The sequence below is a fragment of the Scyliorhinus torazame genome, chromosome 6, assembly GCF_047496885.1.
Source record: "Scyliorhinus torazame isolate Kashiwa2021f chromosome 6, sScyTor2.1, whole genome shotgun sequence".
In the NCBI taxonomy this organism is placed as follows: domain Eukaryota; kingdom Metazoa; phylum Chordata; class Chondrichthyes; order Carcharhiniformes; family Scyliorhinidae; genus Scyliorhinus; species Scyliorhinus torazame.
Genome location: NC_092712.1, coordinates 141,486,043 through 141,510,316, shown reverse-complemented (window position 1 = coordinate 141,510,316; position 24,274 = coordinate 141,486,043). Strand labels below are relative to the sequence as shown.

General features: G+C 46.9%; 1 protein-coding gene across 5 annotated transcripts in view; it reads left to right on the top strand.

Moving 5' to 3' along the window:
* The window catches only part of LOC140425043 (tensin-3-like), a 666,087-nt gene that overhangs the window by 502,059 nt on the left and 139,754 nt on the right, over positions 1-24,274 (top strand). For all 5 annotated transcript variants that reach the window (XM_072508833.1, XM_072508834.1, XM_072508832.1 and 2 more), the window contains 2 exons: positions 1,046-1,111; positions 5,882-5,986. In XM_072508833.1, the coding sequence (XP_072364934.1) occupies positions 1,046-1,111; positions 5,882-5,986 (171 nt within the window). The remainder of the gene's footprint in view (positions 1-1,045; positions 1,112-5,881; positions 5,987-24,274) is intronic.

The window sequence follows — 24,274 nt, the reverse complement described above, 5'->3', positions numbered from 1 at the left end:
TAGACTAAAAGTTAAACCGTACTTAACTATAAGTTTTCATTCTGAACAGTCTGTGATAACTTTGCTACAGTGAAAAGAATTGGAGGGCCTGCTTCCCTTTGCTTCTTTTTTCACACCTCCCGTTAATAATAATAATCTTTATTGTCACAAGTAGGCTTACATTTACACTGCAATGAACTTACTGTGAAAATCCCTAGTCACCACATTCCGGCGCCTGTTTGGGGTACACAGAGGGAGAATTCCGAATGTCCAAATTACCTAACAGCTCGTCTTTCGGGACTTGTGGGAGAAAACCGGAGCACCCGGAGGAAACCCAGGGAGAAAGTGCAGACTCCGCACAGACAGTGACCAAGTCGGGAATCAAACTTGGGACCCTGGAGCTTTGAAGCAACAGTGCTAGCCACTGCGCTAATCCATTACAGAGCAAACTGACAGGGACCTGCTGTGTCACCAATCATGATTCTTTTGCAATTCTGTTTGAGATTGTGATTCAAACACATAACCCTACTAAAACAAGCATGCAAACAAATTGTGAGTGTTTATTGCTTCCTGTCTCTCAGCACAATGAATGGTGCATAATATTGAGAGACGTGGGAAGTTAGAAAAATTTACAAATGCCATGTATTTGTGCAATTTATGTATTGATCCAAAAATGTCCACTTGTGTGCTGCAATTTTTTTTGGTTTTTAAAATCAGTGCGAATCAGAGAAAAATCAGTCATTCCAAAGCACTTCCAGCATTACGAAAGGGCTTCAGTTAATTTGGAGCAATGGTCAGTATTCACTTAAAAAGGAGGATTTTCCCCTTGCATGCTTACTCTTACCAAAACATCACAGAACAGCAACTGGCAATTATATTGTCCCTTTAACCTAGTCTCAAAGATGTTTCTTGCATTCAATTTATTCTTTGGATTATACACAAATCTAGAGTCTTTTTGTAATGGTCGCCAATTAGGCTAAAAAATCTCCACAAAAGTTCCTCTAAATCGAAATAATTGAAATTTCTGGTTCTGTAGCAGTTATTTAATTCTACAATTTTATTCTAGATGACAGATTTCCTGAATATGGGAAGATTGAGCTGGTATTCTCAGCCAGTCCAGAGAAAATCCAAGGTATGTGCAATGAAATGAAATGAAACGAAAATCGCTTATTGTCACTTTCCGGCGCCTGTTCGGGAAGGCTGGTACGGGAATTGAACCCACGCTGCTGGCCTTGTTCTGCTCTACAAGCCAGCTGTTTAGCCCACTGTGCTAAACTAGCCCCTATCTCCTCAGCACTGTTCATTTAGGAATAGATTTTAAGGTTGTATTCAGAAAGGTGAAATAAGAGATGGGAATCAAGGAATTTATTTTCAACATTGTTAGTGATAGATTATTTAGTGAAGGATTATCATCTATTAAGAGGACGATTTTCATAAAATAATGGGGTCAGTAATGTGAACTATACCCAAGTCTGTTCTGGGATGCTAATTAGTCTGTAATGATCACAGTAAACAGTTGATATTTGCGTATTAATACTGCCTCTATATCAGTTTTTTTCCCCTACAACTAGATAAAGCAGTGCTTAATTTTAATGCTGTCTGTGTTGTGACCACAAATGAATCCAATAAATTATTCACCAGAGACAAAAATGCTTTGCTGAGGTTGTCAAATATTCACAGCAATCAAAACACTTGCCTCATTTGTCACACTTTTGAACAAAGACTTCTTCAAATCTTTTTTCCTTCTATGCTTTTACATTTCCAGAAGGCCTTTGACAAGGTGCCGCATAGGAGACTGTTAAATAAGTTCAGAGCCCTTGGTGTTAAGGGTAACATCCTGACATGGATAGAGGATTGGCTGACTGGCAGAAGGCAGAGAGTGGGGATAAACAGGTCTTTTTCAGGATGGCAGCCGGTGACTAGTGCTGTGCCTCAGGGGTCGGTGCTGGGACCACAACTTTTCACAATATACATTAATGATCTGGAGGAAGGAACTGAAGGCACTGTTACTAGGTTTTCAGATGATACAAAGATCTGTAGAGGGGCAGGTAGAATTGAGGAAGCTGGCAGGCTGCAGAAGGACTTGGACAGGCTAGGAGAGTGGGCAAAGAAGTGGCAAATGAAATACAATGTGGAAAAGTGTGAGGTTATGCACTTTGGAAGAAGAAATGGAAGCATAGACTATTTTCTAAATGGGAAGATGCTTAGGAAATCAGAAGCACAAAGGGACTTGGGTGTCCTTGTTCACGATTCTCTCAAGGTTAACGCGCAGGTTCAGTCGGCAGTTAGGAAGGCAACTGCAATGTTAGCATTCATGTCGAGAGGGCTAGAATACAAGACCAGGGAAAAATATCAGTCATGGTTCAATGGTGGAACCGATTCGATGGGCCGAGTGGCCTAATTCTGCTCCTATGTCTTATGCTTTTCTAATCTGTTGATAGTTTTGAAGAACAGCTGGCCCTGATATTTAATCAGAGTGCAGCTGGGGACTGTGGGGACAGTCCATGACAGTTAATGGGGTTAAAGCCTGTGATTAGGAGCAGCTCCGGCACTCGGAGAGAGGAGGACAGATGGAAGAGGTCTTGCAGCAGTTGGAAACGACGCCCAGATCAAGGGAGGCCTTAGGATACTTTGAAAGGCCTGGGGAACAAAAGAAAAAAACATCAAATTACATTGTAAATTTTATCTGTTTGAGCCCCTTCTGACCCAGAATCTAGCTCTGTCAATGTATTCCTAATGAAAACTGACAATGCCACTCTCTTTCCCCCCCCCCCCCACCCCTCTCCCCTGCAGCAGCCGCCTCCGCTTCTTCTGATGTGATTTATCGGGTGGCTTCCTCGAACACGGCAGAGGCCATTAATAGTCAGTTTTAGGCATACATAATGAGGCTTGGCAAGAGCCTAGACATCTATTAGAATAACAGAACACCTGCTCCCCAAAGGAAACATTGTTTGATTGACAGCCCAGACTCTGATCTCTGCGGTCAATTTCACACTTTTCAATGACAGATGTCGAGTGGTTTCAAGTGTTTGTGGTTTGTAATGTTTGTAACTTCAGATGGCCTGGATGATTGATACTTTTATTAGTTACTATTCAGAAGTTTTGTGGGAGTTTTGAAAAAGTTATTTTTGACCACACACCATTCTGACTTAGAACTATATTGCTATAACTTCACTGTCACTGGGTCAAAATCCTGGTGCTCCCTTCCTAACAGCACTGTGGGTGGATCTACTACAGATGGACTGCAGCAGTTCAGGAAGGCAACTCATCACCATTTTCTTGTGAGTAGTTAGAGATGGGCAACAAATACTGGCCTAGCCAGCAGTCTCACATTCTGTAAAAATAATATGAAAAGAGATAGCAAAGGCTAACATAAAGGATGTATTACCATAAAGTTTATCATCACAATTTACAACTTGCTGTCAACATTGACTTCATTATTCTACCTGATATTTAACTCTCAACCAGTACCTAACAACTGATTATCTGGTCATTATCACACTACTGTTTGTGCTTGCTGTGTGTCAATTGGCTGTGATGCTTCCTACATTGCGACAGTGACCACACTTTTGTGGCTGTCAAAGACGTTCGGACATCCAGAAGTTGTGAAAAATGCTATATAACTGCAAATCTTCCTCTGATTGAGGTTTGCTGATTCTTGGCAGTCTCCAGCAGAAACAAAGAGAATGTTTGTTAGAAGTCGCCCTGCCTTCTTACTTCATACATCTGTTTAAGGACTATATCTGGAGGTCATATGTTGCACTATCTGGGCGGGGGAAGCAACAATTATTTGTTATGGGCCAGGGTTTAGAAAACTCCACAGTATATCATGGAGTTCACCTGATCTACAACTGTTAATTTTGATTACGGGGAGCACAAGGGCCTACCTTTCAGGTGTTATTCAACAGAGACCTTAAGCACTTTTAATCAATAACAAAGATTATTCTACAAATTTAGTTAACATTTTTATAAACACACACAGTAAGCATTTTTATCAATAACAAACATAAATACCCCACACAGCTATCGTAACCTATGTATAACCCTTAATAAATTCCCCCTTTAAGCTGTTCCAATTTAGTAACAAGATCCCATAAACCAGAAACCCCTTTTCAAAGGTGTGGCCCAGCACACAGCACTCAAGACCTGGTATGGATGCTCTTGTTTCCTTTTCAAAACATCAGGTTTGAATTCCTTCCAGAAAGCAGTTATTTATTTTCAAGTTATCACATAATCTGGAAACAGCTTTTAAAATGCAGAGAGACTCCAAGGTACTTGTCTGTCTGAATACAGCAGCCAAATGTGAAAATGAAAGCAAAAAACTCAGATTCACACACCTCCCAGCTCACCAATGAAAGTAATACCCAGAGCCACAGCCCAGCTCCACCCACACAATTACATCACTGAAGCCATGTGATAAGACAAAACATTTCTTAAAGGGACACTCCCATGACATATTGGCCAAGTTGGTAGTAGGTCTCAGCTTTGTGGATCCTTTGACTTTCTTCTTGACCCTTCCCTTCAATATTCACTGATCCAAATCGTCCATCATAATGTTTTTAATGTTAAATGGTTTGAGTTACTCTGATTTGTTGTGCTTGCTTTGCCCTGTGAGCAGAGCATTGCAAATACATTTGAAGTCTGAAAAGCACGTAGAGTGACTGATATTCAAGTGTCTACCGTGCAACTAAAGTTTGTGTGAGTAAATGTTAAAAACTTGCCTTGTAACAATTGTAATATTGAGTGGAAATTGATCTTGTCACATCTCTGCCTGTTCTGCAGTCAAATGCTATCTTATCATCTGTTTCCTTATTGTTGGCCACGGCAGTAATTAATTGTGTAACCACCGCCCAAGCGATGACTGCCCTGGTAAGAAGTAGCCTTGGGGACCAAAACAAGACAATTCTTCTTCCATTCAAATATCATCAACAGAGCATGTGGAATGAGAAGATTTGTGATATTTCCCAGTCATCTTCCATTTTCTCCAGTAAAACCTTCTGGCAAGCAATGTGTAGGAATGAAACCTTTTAAAATAGTAAGGGAAACCCTTTCAAAACTGAGGGTGTTGTGAATTTTGTGACCCCTCCTACTGGAATCTCAGCCTGGGCTGGTAGCTCACTGTAACTTAGACAGAGGTGAAGTCAGGATGTGCAAAGCTTATGTTATTGAATTAGTAGAAGATAAGCAAGAAAGATTTAAGGACATTAGTTTGCATCCTCTCAGTATAACATGTATGTAGAAAGGAAAATTAAAAAGGGTGAGTAAAAACGGTCATGTAAATCAAAACTAAGAGCTCACTCTCAATGTGAAGTTTTACTGTGCAAACTAAGGTATAAGTTGTCATTTTCCTTTTTCCGTCTCCGTCCAATGTTTGCTTTTATATTGATGTCTTGATTTGTGAAAAACACTTCAAACTGATGGAATTTGGAGCCAACAATACTCTTGAGAGTTTTCTGATATCCACCAGTAACCTTTTATTATTTTCAAAACTGTCTCAAATGAGAAAGTTATATTTATATATGTTGAACATAATTAGAGATTTCATTTAGAAATTGTATATTTTGAATTTTCTGGTCTTACTGGATAACTGTGATGCAGACCACAACTATGGGTGTGTGCTGACTCTTGTGGGATCCTGGATTAAATACATCATTAATCCAAGCTCTGAAACTTCCTTTTTGAGCTTTCCTTTCAAACAGTTTATTTTTAATTCTCCAACAGCTGCAACTATCTTTTTGTTAGTATCTCACAATGAGTTTAAGTTGCACCTTCTTGCATGTTGAAAACAATCCATGGTATCTATCAGTTGGAGTAAGCCGGGTGCTGTCAAGAATGCATTTACGCCAATGAATAGTTTGCATGGAATTGTAAATGTCATGCTAAATATATTCTCCTTTTATAGGTTCCGAGCATCTCCAGAATGATCATGGTGTAACTGTGGATTATAACACTGCTGATCCATTAATCCGATGGGACTCATATGAGACCCTCACTGCTGATGGGGAAGGTAAGGCAGGCTTATTGCATTAAATTTAACTGATCTAAAAATTTTGTTTAACGGCTGTCCCCCTCGTTAATGGAGGCGTGTTAATGGAATGGAATAGTATTCATTTTGGGTATACGGTGTCGCAGCATGTTCTCCTAAGTCAATTATGGAGGGGAAAGTGAGATTCAGCTATTGAGTTGGATGATCAGCCGTGATCAAACTGAATGGCAGAGCAGGCTCGAAGGGCTGAATGGCCTCCTCCTGCTCCTATTTTCTGTTTCTGTGACATGGTTGGATGTAGAAACAAGTTTCTGACTTTTTAGGACAGTAATAATTCTCAATGCTAGCCTCTCCGCAACTACTGCAGCTCTCTGTTCTAATTCCATTTCTTAAACCAGCAATAATAAGAGTGAAATTGCTAATTTAGTACTGTCAACCAATGTCCACTGGAAACTGGATTGAAAATTCCCAACCCCGCTTTCTGTGAAATCCTTAAAGAGGAGACTTTCATCTCGTCTGACTTTATTGAGGTGAAAGATCAGTGCCTGATATACTGCCCCCTCAATGCTGGCGAAAATATCTGACCTCCTTGCAGGTAAAACTGTAGAATTGCTCAGGTGAAACAATTATCCACACCTTCCTCCTGGATAGTATGAACTACAGCCAGCATTTTCCAGCCCCTTTGGGGATGGTCTGGAAGGTGGGGGGAGAATGTGGCATAAGTTGGTGTGAGTAGGGCACTACAAAGGCCTGCTGGATGTATATTTTACCACCAGTGGCAGACAGCAATTCAAGTGTGTCATGAGAATGTCGCTTTAAGAAATGTTTGACTGCTCATGTTATTGCAGTGATGTCAGTGTGTGGGTGGAGCTGAGCTCTGGTTCTGCTTTTTAGTTTCATTTTGAGAAAAGCTTGGGTGTGTCTGTCTTTTTGGTTTCATTTTTCAGTCTGTTGCAGCTGAAGTCAGCCAAAGCAGCTGTACTGTTGATCTCTCTGCCATGAAGGACGATCTCTTGATCATTTGGTGAATTCAGAAATTTAAATGTTTTCAGTATTGAGTGTAAACCCTGATGTGCTTCTGTTTAATGGTTGTTAAGTCTTTTGGATGTTAAAAAGTCAGCTTAAAGGATTGCTTAGTGTTGTATTCTTTGGGGGTTATCTTTGAAATAATGGTTGCTAAGATATTCACTGTTTGTTTTAAAAAGGTTAACTTGAGTTCATAGAATAAACATTGTTTTGTTTTAAAAAATACTTTTCCATTTCTGCTGTACCACACCTCTAGAGTGGGCCGTGTGCTCCCCATACCACAATCTATTAAAAGTTGTGGGGCAGGTGAACTCCATGATACACTTTGGGGTTCTCTAAACCCTGGCCCATAACAAGTGTGAACTGAGCACATTTTCGGTAAAATGGCAATTGATAGCTAGTTACGGTAATTAAACATCTAATGAAATTATATTTTAGGGCTCCATTTGAATGTTATGGGAGGTGCATGGAATCCACAGGGCTTCAGTGCTCCAACAGATATTTAACAAGTAGCAGCTGAGGTAAATGCTGCAAACGGCAACCTGTGTGCTTTCTGGGAAGGCCTCAACTGTATGGCTACAGCCATTGTATTGAGGCAGGGGAACGCTTTCAGGCGTCTGGGGTCAGGTCTCCATAATGCCTATCTGGCAGTTGGCATAAGGGTGCATTGTGAGGGGGTGGGGTATTAAGAGAACAGGCAGAGTGACCTTTCAGGTCGGTAGTCTCCAACTGCCATGGGCCTCATCCACCCAGGAGGCGAGCTCCCCAGTGAGGAGAAACTCAATGGGAGGGAGACAAGGGCACATGATACAGACAGCAGCAATGCTTGGCCATCTGCCGCAACAACCTTGGGATGGGAAAGTGGCTGAACATAATAGAGGAGCCTACAAGAGGGAACCAATGCAGAGCAAAGATATCCTGCAGCAAGGGTTTACAGACAGAGCATAAGCTACCCCAAGAATTCAGGGAAGCAGTACCACCAGTGGCCTTAGTTAACGGGCAGGAATTCCATTCCGTAATCTGCGACTGGTCTACCATCATCCCCAATGGATTCTGAAGGTGTGTGCATGCTTCTCAGAAGGCAGCCACACCGCCTACCGAGGTATTCCCAGGTCCCTGAGCTTTTCAATTCCCACTGCCCCGCCACACACCTCCCTCCCTATCTCACTTTATACACCTTCACAGATTTAATCTTTTTTCAAAAATATATTTATTAAAGTTTTTTAACACAATTTTTCTCCCTTACAAACAATAACCCCCCCCCCGTAACAAAAATAAACGAGAAATCGCGCAGAGCAAGATATATACAAGGCAAAATTATATATTTACACAGCTTTGTACACTGGCCCTCACCCGTACGTGCCAGTTTCCCCAACTCTTCATGTTATCTCTTGCTCATCCACCCTCCCAGGCAGTCGTCGTCGTCGTCCCCCCCTTCCCTCCCAGGACGTCCCCTCCACCCACCCCCCCCCCCCCCCCCCCAAGGTTGCTGCTGCTGCTGACCGACCTTCCTCTAGCGCTCCGCGAGATAGTCTAGGAACGGTTGCCACTGCCTGTATAACCCCTGCGCAGACCCTCTCAAGGCGAACTTAATCCTCTCCAACTTTATGAACCCAGCCATATCATTTCTCCAGGCTGGGGGGCTTCGCCTCATTCCACATTAGCAAGATCCTTCGCCGGGCTACTAGGGACGCAAAGGCCAGAATGCCGGCCTCTTTCGCCTCCTGCACTCCCGGTTCGCCCATTACTCCAAATATTGCTAACCCCCAGCTTGGCTTGACCCGGACTTTCACCACCTGAGATATTGCTCCCGCCACTCCTCTCCAGAACCCCTCCAGTGCCGGGCATGACCAAAACATATGGACATGGTTCGCCGGGCTCCGTGAGCACCTTCCACATCTGTCCTCTACCCCGAAGAACCTACTCAACCTCGCCCCCGTCAAGTGCCCTCTGTGGACCACCTTAAATTGTATCAGGCTGAGTCTGGCACATGAGGAGGCGGAATTAACCCTACCTAGGGCATCAGCCGTTAGACCTTCCTCGATCTCCTCCCCCAGCTCCTCCTCACATTTACCCTTCAACTCTTCTACCAGCGCTTCCCCCTCTTCTTTCAACTCCTGGTGTATTTCCGACACCTTGCCCTCCCCAACCCATACACGCGAGATCACCCTATCTTGAACTTCTTGTGCCGGGAGCAACGGGAATTCCCTCACCTGTCGCCTCACAAAAGCCCTCACCTGCATATATCTAAAGGCATTTCCCGGGGGTAACTCAAACTTCTCCTCCAGTGCCCCTAGGCTCGCAAACGTCCCGTCGATGAACATGTCCCCCATTCTTCCAATCCCCGCCCGATGCCAGCTCTGGAACCCCCCCGTCCATCTTCCCCGGGACAAACCGGTGGTTACCCCTGATCGGGGACCACACCGATGCTCCCATTGCACCCCGGTGCCGTTTCTACTGGCCCCAGATGCTTAGCGTTGCCACCACCACCGGGCTCGTGGTATACTTTGTCGGCGAGAGTGGCAGCGGTGCCATCACCAACGCCCCCAGGCTCGTTCCTTTACAGGAGGCCATCTCCATCCTCTTCCATGCCGCCCCCTCTCCCTCCATAACCCACTTGCGGATCATCGCCACATTTGCTGCCCAGTAGTAGCTCCCCAGGTTTGGCAGCGCCAACCCTCCTCGGTCCCTACTGCGTTCCAGGAACCCTCTCCTTACTCTCGGGGTCTTATTTGCCCACACAAACCCCATAATACTCCTGCCTACTCTCTTAAAAAAGGCCTTTGTGATCACGATGGGAAGGCACTGAAACACAAACAGAAATCTTGGAAGGACCACCATTTTGACCGACTGCACGCTACCCGCCAGCGAGAGCGGTAACATGTCCCATCTTTTGAAATCCTCCTCCATTTGCTCCACCAACCTCATCAGATTCAGTTTATGTAGGGTCCCCCAACTCCTGGCTATCTGGATCCCCAGATACTGAAAGCTCCCCTCTGCCCTCCTCAGCGGTAGGTCCCCTATCCCTCTTTCTTGGTCCCCCACCTGTAATACAAAGAGCTCACTCTTCCCTACATTGAGCTTATAGCCTGAAAACTCCCCAAACTCCCTTAGAGTCTGCATGACCTCCACCATCCCCTCCATTGGATCCGCCACGTACAGCAACAGGTCAACCGCATATACCGACACCCGATGCTCTTCTCCCCCTCGGACCACCCCCCTCCATTTGTTAGATTCCCTCAATGACATGGCCAATGGTTCGATCGCCAATGCGAACAACAGGGGAGACAGGGGGCACCCCTGCCTCGTCCCTCGGTACAGTCGAAAGTACTCCGACCTCCGCCGGTTCGTCACTACACTCGCCATCGGGGCTCTGTAAAGGAGCTTAACCCAATTGATAAACCCTACCCCAAACCTACGCAGCACCTCCCAGAGGTACTCCCACTCTACTCGGTCAAAGGCCTTCTCCGCGCCCACAGCTGCCACTATCTCCGCCTCTCCCTCCGATGGCATCATTATCACATTTAAGAGCCACCGCACATTGGTGTTTAGTTGCCTGCCCTTTACAAATCCCGTCTGGTCCTCGTGGATTACCCCCGGGACACAGTCCTCGATCCTCGTGGCCAGCACTTTTGCCAGCAACTTTGCATCCACATTGAGGAGCGAGATCGGCCTGTACGATCCACATTGCAGTGGGTCCTTGTCCCGCTTTAGGATCAAAGAAATTGTCGCTTCCGACATTGTCGGAGGCAGGGTCCCCTCCTCTCTTGCCTCATTAAAGGTCCTCACCAGTAGCGGGGCCAACAGGTCTGCGTACTTCCTGTAGAACTCCACCGGGAATCTGTCAGCATGTTCCCCAAACCCTTGCTCAGCTCCTCCAACCCAATTGGTGCCCCCAAACCAGCCATCTTTTGCTCCTCCACCCTCAGGAATCTCAGCTGATCTAGGAATCGTCTCATCCCCTCTTCCCCCGCTGGGGGCTGGGATCTGTACAGCTCTTCATAAAAGGCCTTGAATACCTCGTTTATTTTCGTCGCACTCCGAACCGTGGCTCCCCTTCCATCTTTGACTCCCCCTATTTCCCTCGCTGCCATCCTCTTACGGAGCTGGTGTGCCAGCATCCGACTAGCCTTTTCCCCATACTCGTAGGTCGCCCCTGCGCTTTCTTCCACTCTGCCTCCGCCTTCCCTGTGGTCAACAGGTCAAACTCCGTCTGGAGCCGTCGTCTTTCCCCAAGTAATCTTTTCTCCGGGGCCTCTGCGTATCTCCTGTCCACTCTCAAAATCTCCCCCACTAACCTCTCCCTTTCCATACCCTCTGTCTTCTCCCTATGACCCCTAATGGAAATTAGCTCGCCCCTGATCACCGCCTTCAACGCCTCCCATACCACCCCCACCCGCACCTCCCCGTTGTCATTGGCCTCCAAGTACCTTTCGATACACCCCCTCACCTTCCCACACACCACCTCGTCCGCCAGCAGTCCCACATCCAGCCGCCACAACGGGCGTTGGTCCCTCTCCTCTCCCAGCTCCAGTTCCACCCAGTGCGGGGCATGGTCCGAAACGGCTATAGCCGAATACTCCGTCCCCTCCACCCTCGGGATGAGCGCCCTACCCAGAACAAAGAAATCTATCCGGGAGTAGGCTTTGTGTACATGGGAGAAGAAAGAAAGTTCCCTGGCCTGCGGCCTTGCAAACTGCCATGGGTCCACTCCCCCCATCTGATCCATAAACCCCCTAAGTACCTTGGGCGCCGCCGGCCTCTTTCCAGTCCTTGATTTGGAGCGGTCCAGTGCTGGATCCAACACTGTATTGAAGTCCCCTCCCATTATCAGGCCTCCTATCTCCAGGTCCGGAATGCGGCCCAACATGCGCTTCATGAATCCTGCATCATCCCAGTTCGGGGCGTATACATTTACCAACACCACCCACGTCCCTTGCAGCCTACCGCTCACCATTACATATCGCCCTCCATTGTCCGCTACAATAGTCTTGGCCTCGAATGACACGCGCTTTCCCACCAATATTGCCACCCCTCTATTCTTCGCGTCCAGTCCCGAGTGGAATACCTGTCCTTCCCATCCCTTTCTTAGCCTGACCTGGTCCGCCACCTTCAGGTGTGTCTCTTGGAGCATGGCCACGTCCGCCTTCAGTCCCTTTAAGTGCGCGAACACTCGAGCCCTCTTCACCGGCCCATTCAGGCCCCTCACATTCCACGTTATCAGCCGGATTGTAGGGGCTCTCACCCCCCCCCCCCTCCCACGCCCCACTGACTAGCCATCTCCTTTTCTGGGCCAGTCCCGTGTCCACACCTCCCTCACCCTCCGGTCCCCCAGAGGGGGGGACCCCCGTCCCGACCACCTCCTCTGTGTCCCATTTCCTTTTGGCCAGTGCAGCAGCAGCAACCCTTCTCCCCCCCCCCCCCTCCCCTCCCCTCCCGCTAGACCCCGTCTAGCTTTTCTGCTCCCCCCATGTCACTCCTGTAAGTCAGCTGACGCCTGCTGACCCCGGCTTCCCCCGTCGTCCCATTGACCTCCCCGCTTGGGAGTCTCCCAATCCATATGCATTCCTTCGTTCCCCTTCCCGCCTTTCTAAAGCCCGCTCCGCCCCCTCTGGCGCAGCTCCTGTCGTGGCCTTGTCTCTCTCCCCCAGCCCATGTAACATTTCCTGCGCGTGATTGACCCCCTATATACAACAACCATCACACATCAAACCCCAAAACATCCCCCCCACCCTCACAAACCCTCAGTTAGAGTCCAACTTTTCGGCTTGTACAAAGGTCCACGCCTCTTCAGGCGTTTTGAAGTAATAGTGTTGGCCCTTGTATGTGACCCACAGTCGTGCTGGCTGCAGCATTCCGAATTTCACTTCTTTCCGGTACAACGCCGCTTTGGCCCGGTTGAAACCCGCTCTCCGCTTTGCAACCTCCGTGCTCCAGTCCGGGTATATTCGGATCTCTGCATTGTCCCAGTTACTGCTCCGCTCCTTCTTGGCCCATCTCAGGACCCACTCTCTCTCCGTGAACCGGTGGAACCTCACCACCATCGCCCTTGGCGGCTCATTTGCCTGGGGCTTCTTCGCCAGCATCCGATGTGCCCCGTCCAACTCCAGCGGCCTCGAAGGGGCCTTCGTGCCCATCATCGCCTCGAGCATCGTGCTCGCGTATGCCCCGGCATCAGCCCCCTCCACTCCCTCAGGGAGACCCAGGATTCACAGATTCTTTCTCCTCGACCTGTTCTCCAGGTCTTCGAGTCTTCCCGCCCACCTCTTGTGTAGCGCCTCGTTCTGCTCCACTCTCACCGCCAGGCCCACGAGCTCGTCCTCGTTCTGACTGACTCTTTTCTGTACCTCCTGGATCTTAGCTTCATGGGCCTTCTGGGTGATCCCGAGTCCTTCAATTGCCGAAAGCATAGGCGCCAACATCTCCTCGCGTTGCTCCTCGAAGCAGTGCTTGATGAATTCCTGCAGCTCCCCTTTGTCCCTGGCCGCCGCCATTTTGTTTTCTTTCCCTCGCTTCTCCCGTTGCTCCAGTGCTGCTCCTTTGGCCGTTACACTTCTGGTCCGTTTCATAGAAGTTGGAGGGGGACCTCTCTCTTCCCTTCCCCACGGGCTGCGTCAAAAAAAAAAAAAAAAGTTCAGTTGGGGCTCCTCTAACGAGACCGAAAGTCCGTGGTAGCTGGAGCTGCCGAATCGTGCGGCTTAGCTCCGCATAGCCGCAACCGGAAGTCGAGAGGGAATCCTTTTGGCAGTGTTTGCTTCACCAGTCTGCCCCAAAAAGTCTATGGAAACTCCTGAAAAAGGTCTGAGAGTCCGTTCCAGACGGGAGCTGCCGAATGCGCGACCTCCTACTCCATGGCCGCCACCGGAAGCCTCGTCCCTGCTTCTTCAATGGCCTTGATAGATCTTTTCACAGTTGTTCCCTCTGCTGCTAGAATTCACCTTTGATAGAGTCAAGTCAGATTGCAGCTTTAAGCTTGCCCTTCCCCCGCCTGCATGCTGGAAGAGGCCTTTGTCTATTCCTGCAGCTCAAGCCAAATCTTTTACTGTTTCTGCCGGGTCTGGTAACCAAAAGACATAACATTTCTGGGGGACACTGTCAGGGGAATGCTGCAGTCTTCTTCCCACACCGGGAAATGTCAAACAAATGCCGTGGGGACCCTGTAAAAGAGCCCAAAAGTCCGTTCCAAGCGGGAGCTACCGAATATGCGACCTAGCTCTGCATAGCCGCACCCGGAAGTCCACAGTTTTAATCTTGGCAACAAGGGATACCCACTAAAGAGATGGCTGTTAACAGTGAGGATCATTGTCTGAACCATTGTCTGACCCATCTCTCACACCTCTGCTCTCACCCCTTCCACTCCCTCCTCTAACCAGGATAGGGTCCCCTTCATCCTCACATGTTACCCCACCAGCCTCCACATGCAAAGGATCATCCTCCACCAGTTCGGCCAACTCCAGCATGATGCCACCACCAAACACATCTTCTCCTCGCTTCCCCTGCCAGCATTCCACAGGGATCGTTCCCTCCAAGGTACCCTGGTCCACTCCTCCATCACCCCCGACACCACCCTCTTCCCACGGCACCTTCTCATGCAATCGCAGAAGTTATAAAACCTGTCCCTTTCCCTCCTATCTGCCTGCCATCCAAGGGCCTAAACACCCTTTTCAAGTGAGTCAGCGCTTCACAATCACCTCCTTCAATCTGGTCTAATGCATTTGCTGCTCCCAATACAGTTTACTCTACTCTACATTACAGAGACTAACGGCAGACTGGGTGAGCACTTTGCAGAACACCTTCAGTCTGTTCGCAAGCAGGACCCAAACCTTCCTGTTGTTTGCCATTTCGACTCACCGTCCTGCTCTCTTGTTCATATGTCATCCTTTGCCTGCTACCATGTTCCAGTGAAGCCCAACTCAATCTGGAGGAACAGCACCTCATCTTCCAATTAGCTACGTTACAGCCTTTTGAACTTAACATTGAGTTCAACAACTTTGGACTGTTAACTCTCCTCCACCAGCACCCCATTTTTATTTATTTTAATTTATTTTAATTTCTTCCATTGATCTGTGTTTCCTTCACCATTGTTTCCCTTCACCCCCCCCCCACCCACTTCAGCCAGCTGTTCCCTGTTCCTAGTTGTCCTTTGACACACCACTTGCCTTTGTTCTGCCATTAACACATTCTGATCTCTTAGTGTGCCTCTATCCGCACCCTCCTTAACCATGATCAGCACCATTTACATTTCCTTTGTCTTTTTGTCCACAACATCTTTGTTATTGTCCACCATCACTGGCCCTTGATCCAGCCCCATTGCTCCACGTCCCTCCCCCACAGCAGTATAAATCTAATCCTATTTCCAGTTCTCTCTAGCTTTGACAAAGAGTCATCCAGATTGAAAACGTTAGCTCCCTTCTCTCGCCACAGATACTGTCAGATCTGCTGAGATTGTCCAATATTTTCTGTTTTTGTTTCTGATTCCTGGGATGATGGGACTTGACGTATGAGGAGAGATCGAGTCGGTTAGGATTACATTCGCTGGAGTTTTGAAGGACTAAAAAGGATGTGGCGATACCGGCGTTGGACTGGGGTGGGCACAGTAAGAGGTCTTACAACACCAGGTTAAAGTCCAACAGGTTTCTTTGGAATCACTAGCTTTCGGAGTCTAGCTCCTTCGTCAGGACTAGACAGGGTAGATGCAGGAAGGATGTTCCCGATGGCAGGGGAGTCCACAACCAGGGGTCACAGTCTAAGGTAAGCCATTTAGGACAGAGGTGAGGAGAACTTTCTTCACCCAGACAGTGGTGAGCTTGTGGAATTCATTACCACAGAAAGCAATTGAGGCCAAAACATTGTATGTTTACAAGAAAGGGTTAGATATAGCTCTTGGGGCTAAAGGGATCAAAGGATATGGGGGAAATCGAGAATAGGTTACTGAGTTAGATGATAAAGCATAATGAATGGGGCAACGGGCTCAGAGGGCCGAATGCCCCCCCCCCCCGTCCTATTTTCTATGCTTTTATGTTGCAGCCAAGATGTCCAGATGATCCCACGGCTGTCGACCTCCTCTGCTACTTCCATCCAGGCATGCTTGTTTAGGCGGGGATATCTCCTCCTTCTGTCCCTGGTGTAGAGTATCTCCTGCTTTGCCCAGTTAACCTGGAGGAGAACATGTGGGGAGTCGTTACTGAACCGTCGGATCACATAGGATCTTTCCTCTGCCTTACTGACTCGACCTTCACCACCCCTGTCTCTGTGTCCTCTCGGCCCTCTTTCAATGGCAGGGTTGCACTGCTGATTGGAGGTTGAGAATCAGCTGGTTAAAGCTGGTGTGAAAGGAGGCTTGAAGTAGGGTTCTGGTGCACACTGCCTTTAAAAGTGGTACCATGCTGTTTGACCATTCCAGCTGATGGAAGGCCTCCTGCTTCATTCCGTCTCCAAGCAATGAACGGTTGGCCACCCTACCTGCTGGAGAGATTCGGGATCAGGGTAGGATCGGCAGCACCACTTGCTTCTGTTCCCATCTTCCCCTCCTTGGCTATATACTGAAAATTCCAACCGAGTGTCCACTAACGCATGTTTTGTGATCCTGCTATGCATGTGTTAGAAATCTTATATATGTGGAATATTTATCCCTTCTATGCATCCCTCCACTGTGGGAATCTACAAAGAATTAATATAACCAGTGTAAAATTTTAAATAAATGTTGACTAAGTTGCAAAAATAAATTTGTACAGAGAAGTTAATTCAATAACGGGAAGTACTGAAATGCGTGTATTTATAAATCATCTTGTCATGTTATGAAAATGTCTCCGAAGAACTTCATGTAATGAATTACTGTGTGGAGTGTAGTCACTGTTAAGTTGGCAAATGTGCCAGCCATTGTGCAGCAGCAACAATACTGGTAACCTACAACCTGTGTCTTTAAAAACAAATGATCAGGATCCAATTGAACCTAAATGGGAGGGGGTGGAGGCAGGTTTAAAAATTACATTAAATTGAAATGTGGAGCTTGGATCAGCACCAGTTGAAGTGAAAGGTGGTAGATCTGGAGAATAAACTTTTTTTCTCTGTTGTGGGTGGGCTCCCAGTGTCTTTGGGCCCTTTATTTGGCATGCCTATATGTGGGAACAATGCTTCTCCAGCAGTGAAGCGACTCCTGCAGTTTACATGGGACTTTTTGGCTTTTTAGTGCTTAAAATATTTTGGGCCACTACATAGTTTGGACTTGGTGGTTCTTGGCATTCAGCTTTGATAATTTGCAGACATTTCAGTTGAATTGTTGATGGGTGGAATCAGACAAAGTTAAACCCTTTGTTTTGTGCTAAGGAAAGGAGGCTCTCGAAGAGCATGATCTCATTGCAGTAAGAAGAGGTGGCTCTGGCGATGAGTGCCAACTATGCCAACCAGTGCAAAATTCCTGAGTGGAAGAAGACATTCAATGAACTCTCAAGATAAGAGGAAATTATACCTTTTGAGCTTTTGTCATGTCAGACTTCCACCCACCTTGACCTCTTGTGTTTTAAACACTATGTGCTACTTCCCACAAATGTGTGTGAAATACCACAAAATCTTGTCTTCCCTTGCAGGCATCCCTTTATTTACAGGCTGACATATAGGGAAGTAATGAAAAGCTTGTTGGATATGCTTATTTGTTTCACCTGTATGGAATGCAGCCCAGGTGCCAGAAAACATACCTTACTAATGGTTATGCACACACTACTCTTAAGGAGAAGGCCCACAATCAAAGACAATGAAGTGCAATATTAGTCCCCGAAGACTCGAGCTAAATCTAGTTGACCTTGGAACTGAGGAGAAGCTGGAGGGTAGGATTGAAAGGGGACACCATTATCCTTTGCAGGAAGAAAGCCACAATGCAGTTAGAAGGCACACAGATTTGTTTTCATGAAAATGCTTTCATCACTGGAATAAGTGTGAAATGATTCAGGGAAGAACAGTGAAATGTTTTCTAATTGCTACTTTTGAAATATGCAGCCAGTCTTTCAGGCAATCAACTGGTAGGAGATATTTCAGTGATTACATACATAGATACAATAGCAACATGCTTGGTAGTGATGACATTGCATCATAACATAACCTAAATACTCAACTGCTGCCAAATGAGCATGGTTGTTGACCCCAGAAAGATGCAATAAGATACGGTCTTCCTTGCCACGGGTACCTTGCTCAGACACAGATTGATGTGGCCACTGCCAGCATAGAACCTATATTTCACAGCTGGTAGAGGGAAAAGGATGTCAGAACAACCACAAGTGGCATTGTTTGACCATTATTTTTTTGGAAGTTTCTAATGTAATTCAGGTGCACAAGTAAGTGACCAGAAGAATAAGAAATGGCTGCAAATTCACAACTGTTCATGGTTGCAGAAGTGACTAATGTTATGGGCCAGGGCTTAGAACCTCTAAAGTGTATTATGGAGTTCACCTAACCTATAACTTTATGTTGAATTTGGCTGGGATGAGCACAAGAGACTTCATTTGAGGTGTGATTCACCAGACTCTTAGGCATTTTTAATCAAAAACAAGGTTTGTTCTAAGATTGTAGTTAACATCTATATATAAATACACAGGAAGAACTATTATCAATTACAAACCTAAAGACACCACCCAGCTACAGTAATCTATGTATAACACTTAATGAATTCCCGCTTAACTGTTTCAATTCAAAAACAAAATCCCCAAAAACCCTTTTCAAGGGCGTGGCCCAGCACTCTGCATTCTCACTTGAATACGACTTGCTTTCCTGAGATTCTGACCCCGTCTCACCAGCAGGTTTAAACCCATCCGGAAAACAAACTATATCTTTTAAGTTACCAAAGCATGTAACTATAACCTGTTTACTTCTGAAACAGTTTTTAAAATGAAAATAGAGAAAGACAGGCCAAAACACTTCTCCTGTCTATAGTCCACAGCACTCAAAACTGAAAGTGAAACCAAAAACCTCACAGCCAACAGCCCAGCTCCAACCCCCCAATGACATCTCTGAAGCCATGTGATGAAACAAAAACCTTTCTTAAAGGGGCACTCCCATGACACTAATCTATAAAATAAAGCAGTGACTTATTAAGAACTTATTTTCTACCACTGTATAAAGTGATGTAAAAGATACATTATCAGTGGTATAAATAAATAAGAATGTGGAATTTTGTCACTTTGTTGTGCATGAAGTATTCTCGCGTTAATTCTCTCTTGGTAAATTGTCCACCGCTATAAACAACAGTGAAACAGAATACCCAGAAGCCGTGGACTTCAACCAGGCCAACCTCAAGAGTGTCCTGCCAAAATTCCACCAACACATCTCCTGCTTCACCAGGGGCCAAATATCCTTGACCACTGCCACACAACTATCAAAGGCGCCTACCGATCCATCCCCCAGACTGCCTTGATCCACTGCAATTCATATACCGCCATAAATGGTCTACAGCAAACGCTATCTCCCTGGCTCTACACTCATCCATGGAGCATCTCAACAACAAGGACTCCTATGTCAGATTCATTGACTACAGCTCCACCTTCAACACCATAATCCCAACCAAGCTCATATCAAAACTCCAAAACCTAGGACTTGGCTCCTCACTCTGCAATTGGATCCTCGACTTCCTGACCATAAACGAAAATCAGTAAGGATAAACAACATCTCCTCCACAATAGTCCTCAATACCGGTGCCCCGCAAGACTGCGTACTTAACCCCTTACTATACTCTCAATACACCCACACAGAACTCCAACTCCATCTGCAAGTTTGCTGATGACACGACCGTAGTGGGTCGGATCTGAAACAACGATGAGTCAGAGTATACGAGGGAAGTCGAGAACCTAGTGAAATGGTGCAACAACAACAATCTCTCCCTCAGCGTCAGGAAAACTAAGGAGCTGGTCATTGACTCAGGAAGCAAAATGTTGTACATGTCCCTGTCTGCATCAGTGGTGCCAAGGTGGAGATGGTTGACAGCTTCAAATTCCTAGATGTAAACATCACCAACAATCTGTCCTGGTCCACCCATGTCGACACTACGACCAAAAAACCACAACAGTGCCTTTTGTTTCTCAGGAAACTAAGGAAATTCAGCATGTCCACATCGACTCTTACCAACTTTTACAGATGCACCACAGAAAGCATCCTATGTGGCTGCATCATAGCCTGGTATCGGCCCAAGACTGTAAGAAACTATAGAGAGTCGTGAACACAGCCCAGTCCATCACGTGAATCCACCTCCCATCCATTGACTCAGTCAACACCTCCCGCTGTCTTGGGAAAGCGGGCAGCATAATCAAAGACCCCTCCCACCCAGGTTATTCTCTCTTCCAACCTCTTCCAACAGGCAGAAGGTACAAAGGCCTGAGAACACGCACCAACAGATTCAAAAACAGCTTCTTCCCTACTGTTACCAGACTCCTGAATGGTCTTCTTATGGTCGGAACTGAACTCTCGACACATCTTCTCTAATGTTGTAGCACTCTACTCCATTTGCTGTACCTTATGTCAATGTATTTACATTATGTATTTATAATTTTCCTATATTTTTCTTGTATGGAACGATCTGCCTGGACAGTACGCAGAACAATCCTTTCAACTGTACCTCTACACGTGACAATAAAACTAAATCTAGTGTGTGGTAGAATTGGTCAATTGTTCTGTTTATCTTTTTATGGAAGGGTGCTTTTCTGATTGGAGGGCTGTGACTCGTGGTGTTCCACAGGGATCAGTGCTGGGACCTTTGCTGTTCGTAGTATATATAAATGATTTGGAGGAAAATGTAACTGGTCTGATTAGTAAGTTTGCGGACAACAGAAAGGTTGGTGGAATTGAGGATAGCGATGAGACTCAGACGATACACCAGGATTTAGGTCGTTTGGAGACTTGGGCGGAAAGATGGCAGATGGAGTTTAATCCGGACAAATGTGAGGTAATGCATTTTGGAAATTCTAATACAGGTAGGGAATATACAGTGAATGGTAGAACCCTCAAGAGTATTGACAGTCAGACAGATCTAGGTGTACAGGTCCACAGGTCACTGAAAGTAGCAACACAGATGGAGAACATAGTCAAGAAGGCATATGGCATGCTTGCCTTCATTGGCCGGGGCATTGAGTATAAAAATTGGCAAGTCATGTTGCAGTTGTATAGAACCTTAGTTAGGCCATACTTGGAGTATAGTGTTCAATTCTGGTCACCACACTACCAGAAGGATGTGGAGGCTTTGGAGAGGTTGCAGAAGAGATTTACTAGGATGTTGCCTGGTATGGAGGGCATTAGCTATGAGGAGAGGTTGAATAAACTCGGTTTGTTCTCACTGGAACGAAGGAGGTTGAGGGGAGACCTGATAGAGGTCTACAAAATTATGAGGGGCATAGACAGTGTGGACAGTCAGAGGCTTTTCCCCAGGGTAGAGGGGCCAATTACTAGGGGGCATAGGTTTAAGGTGCGAGGGGCAAGGTTTAGAGTAGATGTGCGAGGCAAGTTTTTTTACACAGAGTGTAGTGGGTGCCTGGGGCTCACTGCCGGAGGAGGTGGTGGAAGCAGGGACGATAGTGACGTTTAAGGGGCGTTTTGACGAATACATGAATAGGATGGGAATAGAGAGATACGGACCCCGGAAGTGTAGAAGAGTTTAGTTTAGGCGGGCAGCATGGTCGGCGCAGGCTTGGAGGGCTGAAGGGCCTGTTCCTGTGCTGTATTGTTCTTTGTTCTTTATCTCAAATGAGTTTTGTGCATGTAAGGCTAAGCTAGTCTTCATGGGCAGTCCCTCAGTCGAGAATGACTTGCTCCCACTCTGGGGAGGTGGGTTCTGTGGTGACTGAATAGTCCAATCCTGGATCTCCATACCCTGCCTGAGGTTTAGCAGGTGGTATTTGATGAGGTGGGTGGGACGCTCTGGATTCTGTGCTCTCTTTCCGCTGTTTACACTTGGCCTCTGCAACCCTGTGACGCTTGAGGTGATTGACACCTTCGCAGATGCTTTTTCTCCAGTTTGTGCATTCAAAGGCAAGTGATTTCCAGGTGTCAGTGGGGATGTTGCATTTACTTAGCGATGCTTTCAGAGTGTCCTTGTAGCATGTCCTCTGTCCTCCTAGTGATTGCTTGCCATTGCGGAGCTCGGAGTAGAACACTTGTTTCGGGAGCCTTATGTTGGCCATGCGGACAATGTATTCAGTGGAATTACTGTCGCTGAATCTCCACGATCAACATTCTTGGGGTTACCATTGACATGAAACTGAGCTCCTGGTGGTCGTGAAGGTCTCTGCAGCCTTGAACTTCTACACCTCAGGACCATTCCAGGGCTCGAGCGAGGACTTGTGCGGCGTCTCACAAGCTACAGCTCACATCCTTGAAGTCACGGATTCCCTGTTTGCTCAGGTTTCTATAGTGGTGGTTGGTTATGGTGTTTAGTTGAGTTGCACTATCTAACCACTGAGTTAGATACCCCACCCTTCCACCAACTTTAACCTACGGGGTAGAGTGAATAACAGGTAAGCTCTTTCTTTCTTTTTCTTTTTTTATCTAGAGGGGATGGCAGGGAAGGCCGTGCAATGTTCCTCCTGCAGAATGTTTGAGGTGAGGGACGCCGTCAGTGTCCCTGCTGATTCACCTGTGGGAAGTGCACCCATCTCCAGCTCCTCAGAAACCGCTTTGGGAGGCAGAGGTGGTCATAGATGTAGTTACTCCGAAGATTCAAGGTAGATGGGTGACGGTGAGAGGGGCTGGGAGGAAGCAGTCAGTGCAGGGATCCTCTGTGGTTGTTCCCCTCAGTAACAAGTACACCGTTTTGGATACTGTTGAGGGGGACGACCTACCAGGGGTAAGCCACGGTGAACAGATCTCCAGCACTGAGTCCGTCCCTGTGGCTCAGAGGGGAAGGAGGGAGAGCAATAGTTATTGGGGACTCGATAGTTAGAGGGACAGACAGACGGTTCTGTGGCAGCGAAAGAGACTGACGGATGGTATGTTGCCTCCCGGGTGCCACGGTCCGTGACGTCTCGGACAGTGTTTTCAGAATCCTTAAAGGGGAGGGGGAGCAGTCACAAGTCGTGGTGCACATCGGTACCAACGACATAGGTAAGAGAAGGGACGGGGATTTAAAACAGGAATTTAGGGAGCTAGGGTGGAAGCTGAGAGCCAGGACAAACCATGTTGTCATCTCTGGTTTGTTGCCAGTGCCACGTGCTAGTGAGGTGAGGAACAGGGAGAGAGTGCAGATAAATACGTGGCTGCAGGGATGGTGTAGGAGGGAGGGTTTCAGGTACGTGGATAATTGGAGCACATTCTGGGGAAGGTGGGACCTGTACAGACAGGTCGGTTTGCACCTGAACCAGAGGGGCACCAATATCCTGGGAGGGAAATTTGCTACGGCTTTTTGGGGGGGTTTAAACTAATTTGTCAGGGGGCTGGGGAAACGAGCTGTGTTCCAGAAGCCAGTGTCGAGAGTAGTGAGGTACTGAGGAGGGTATCAAGGTCGCAGGAATGTACCGGCAGACAAAAAGGTGGGTTGAAGTGTGTCTACTTCAATGCAAGGAGCATCCGGAATAAGGTAGGTGAACTTGGAGCGTGGATTGGTACTTGGGACTACGATGTTGTGGCCATTACGGAGACATGATTAGAACAGGGACAGGAATGGTTGTTGGACGTTCCGGGGTATTGATGTTTCAGTAAGAGTAAGGAAGGTGGTAAAAGAGGTGGAGGAGTAGCATTGTTAATCAAGGATAGTTTAACGGCTGCAGAAAGGCAGTTTGAAGGGGATCTGCCTACTGAGGTAATATGGGCCGAAGTTAGAAATCGGAAAGGAGCGGTCACATTGTTAGAAGTTTTCTATAGGCCCCCAAATAGTAATAGAGATGTGGAGGAAGAAATTGCAAAACAGATTATGGATAGGTGTGGAGGTCTCCGGATAGTTGTCATGGGTGACTTTAACTTTCCGAATATTGATTGGAACCTCGATAGGTCGAACAGCTCGGATGGGACAGTTTTTGTACAGTGTGTGCAGGAGGGTTTCCTGGCACAATATGTGGATCGGCCGACAAGAGGGGGGGCCACATTGGATTTGGTACTGGGTAATGAATCGGGCCAAGTGTTAGATTTGTTTGTGGGAGAGCACTTTGAAGATAGTGACCACAATTCGGTGTCTTTCACTATTGCAATGGAGAGGGATAGGGCCAAACGGCAGGGCAGGAATTAGGGAGCATAAGATGGGAACAGAAACTGTCATGGAAAGGCACAAATGAAAAGTGGAGCTTGTTCAAGGACCAAGTACTGCGTGCCCTTGATAGG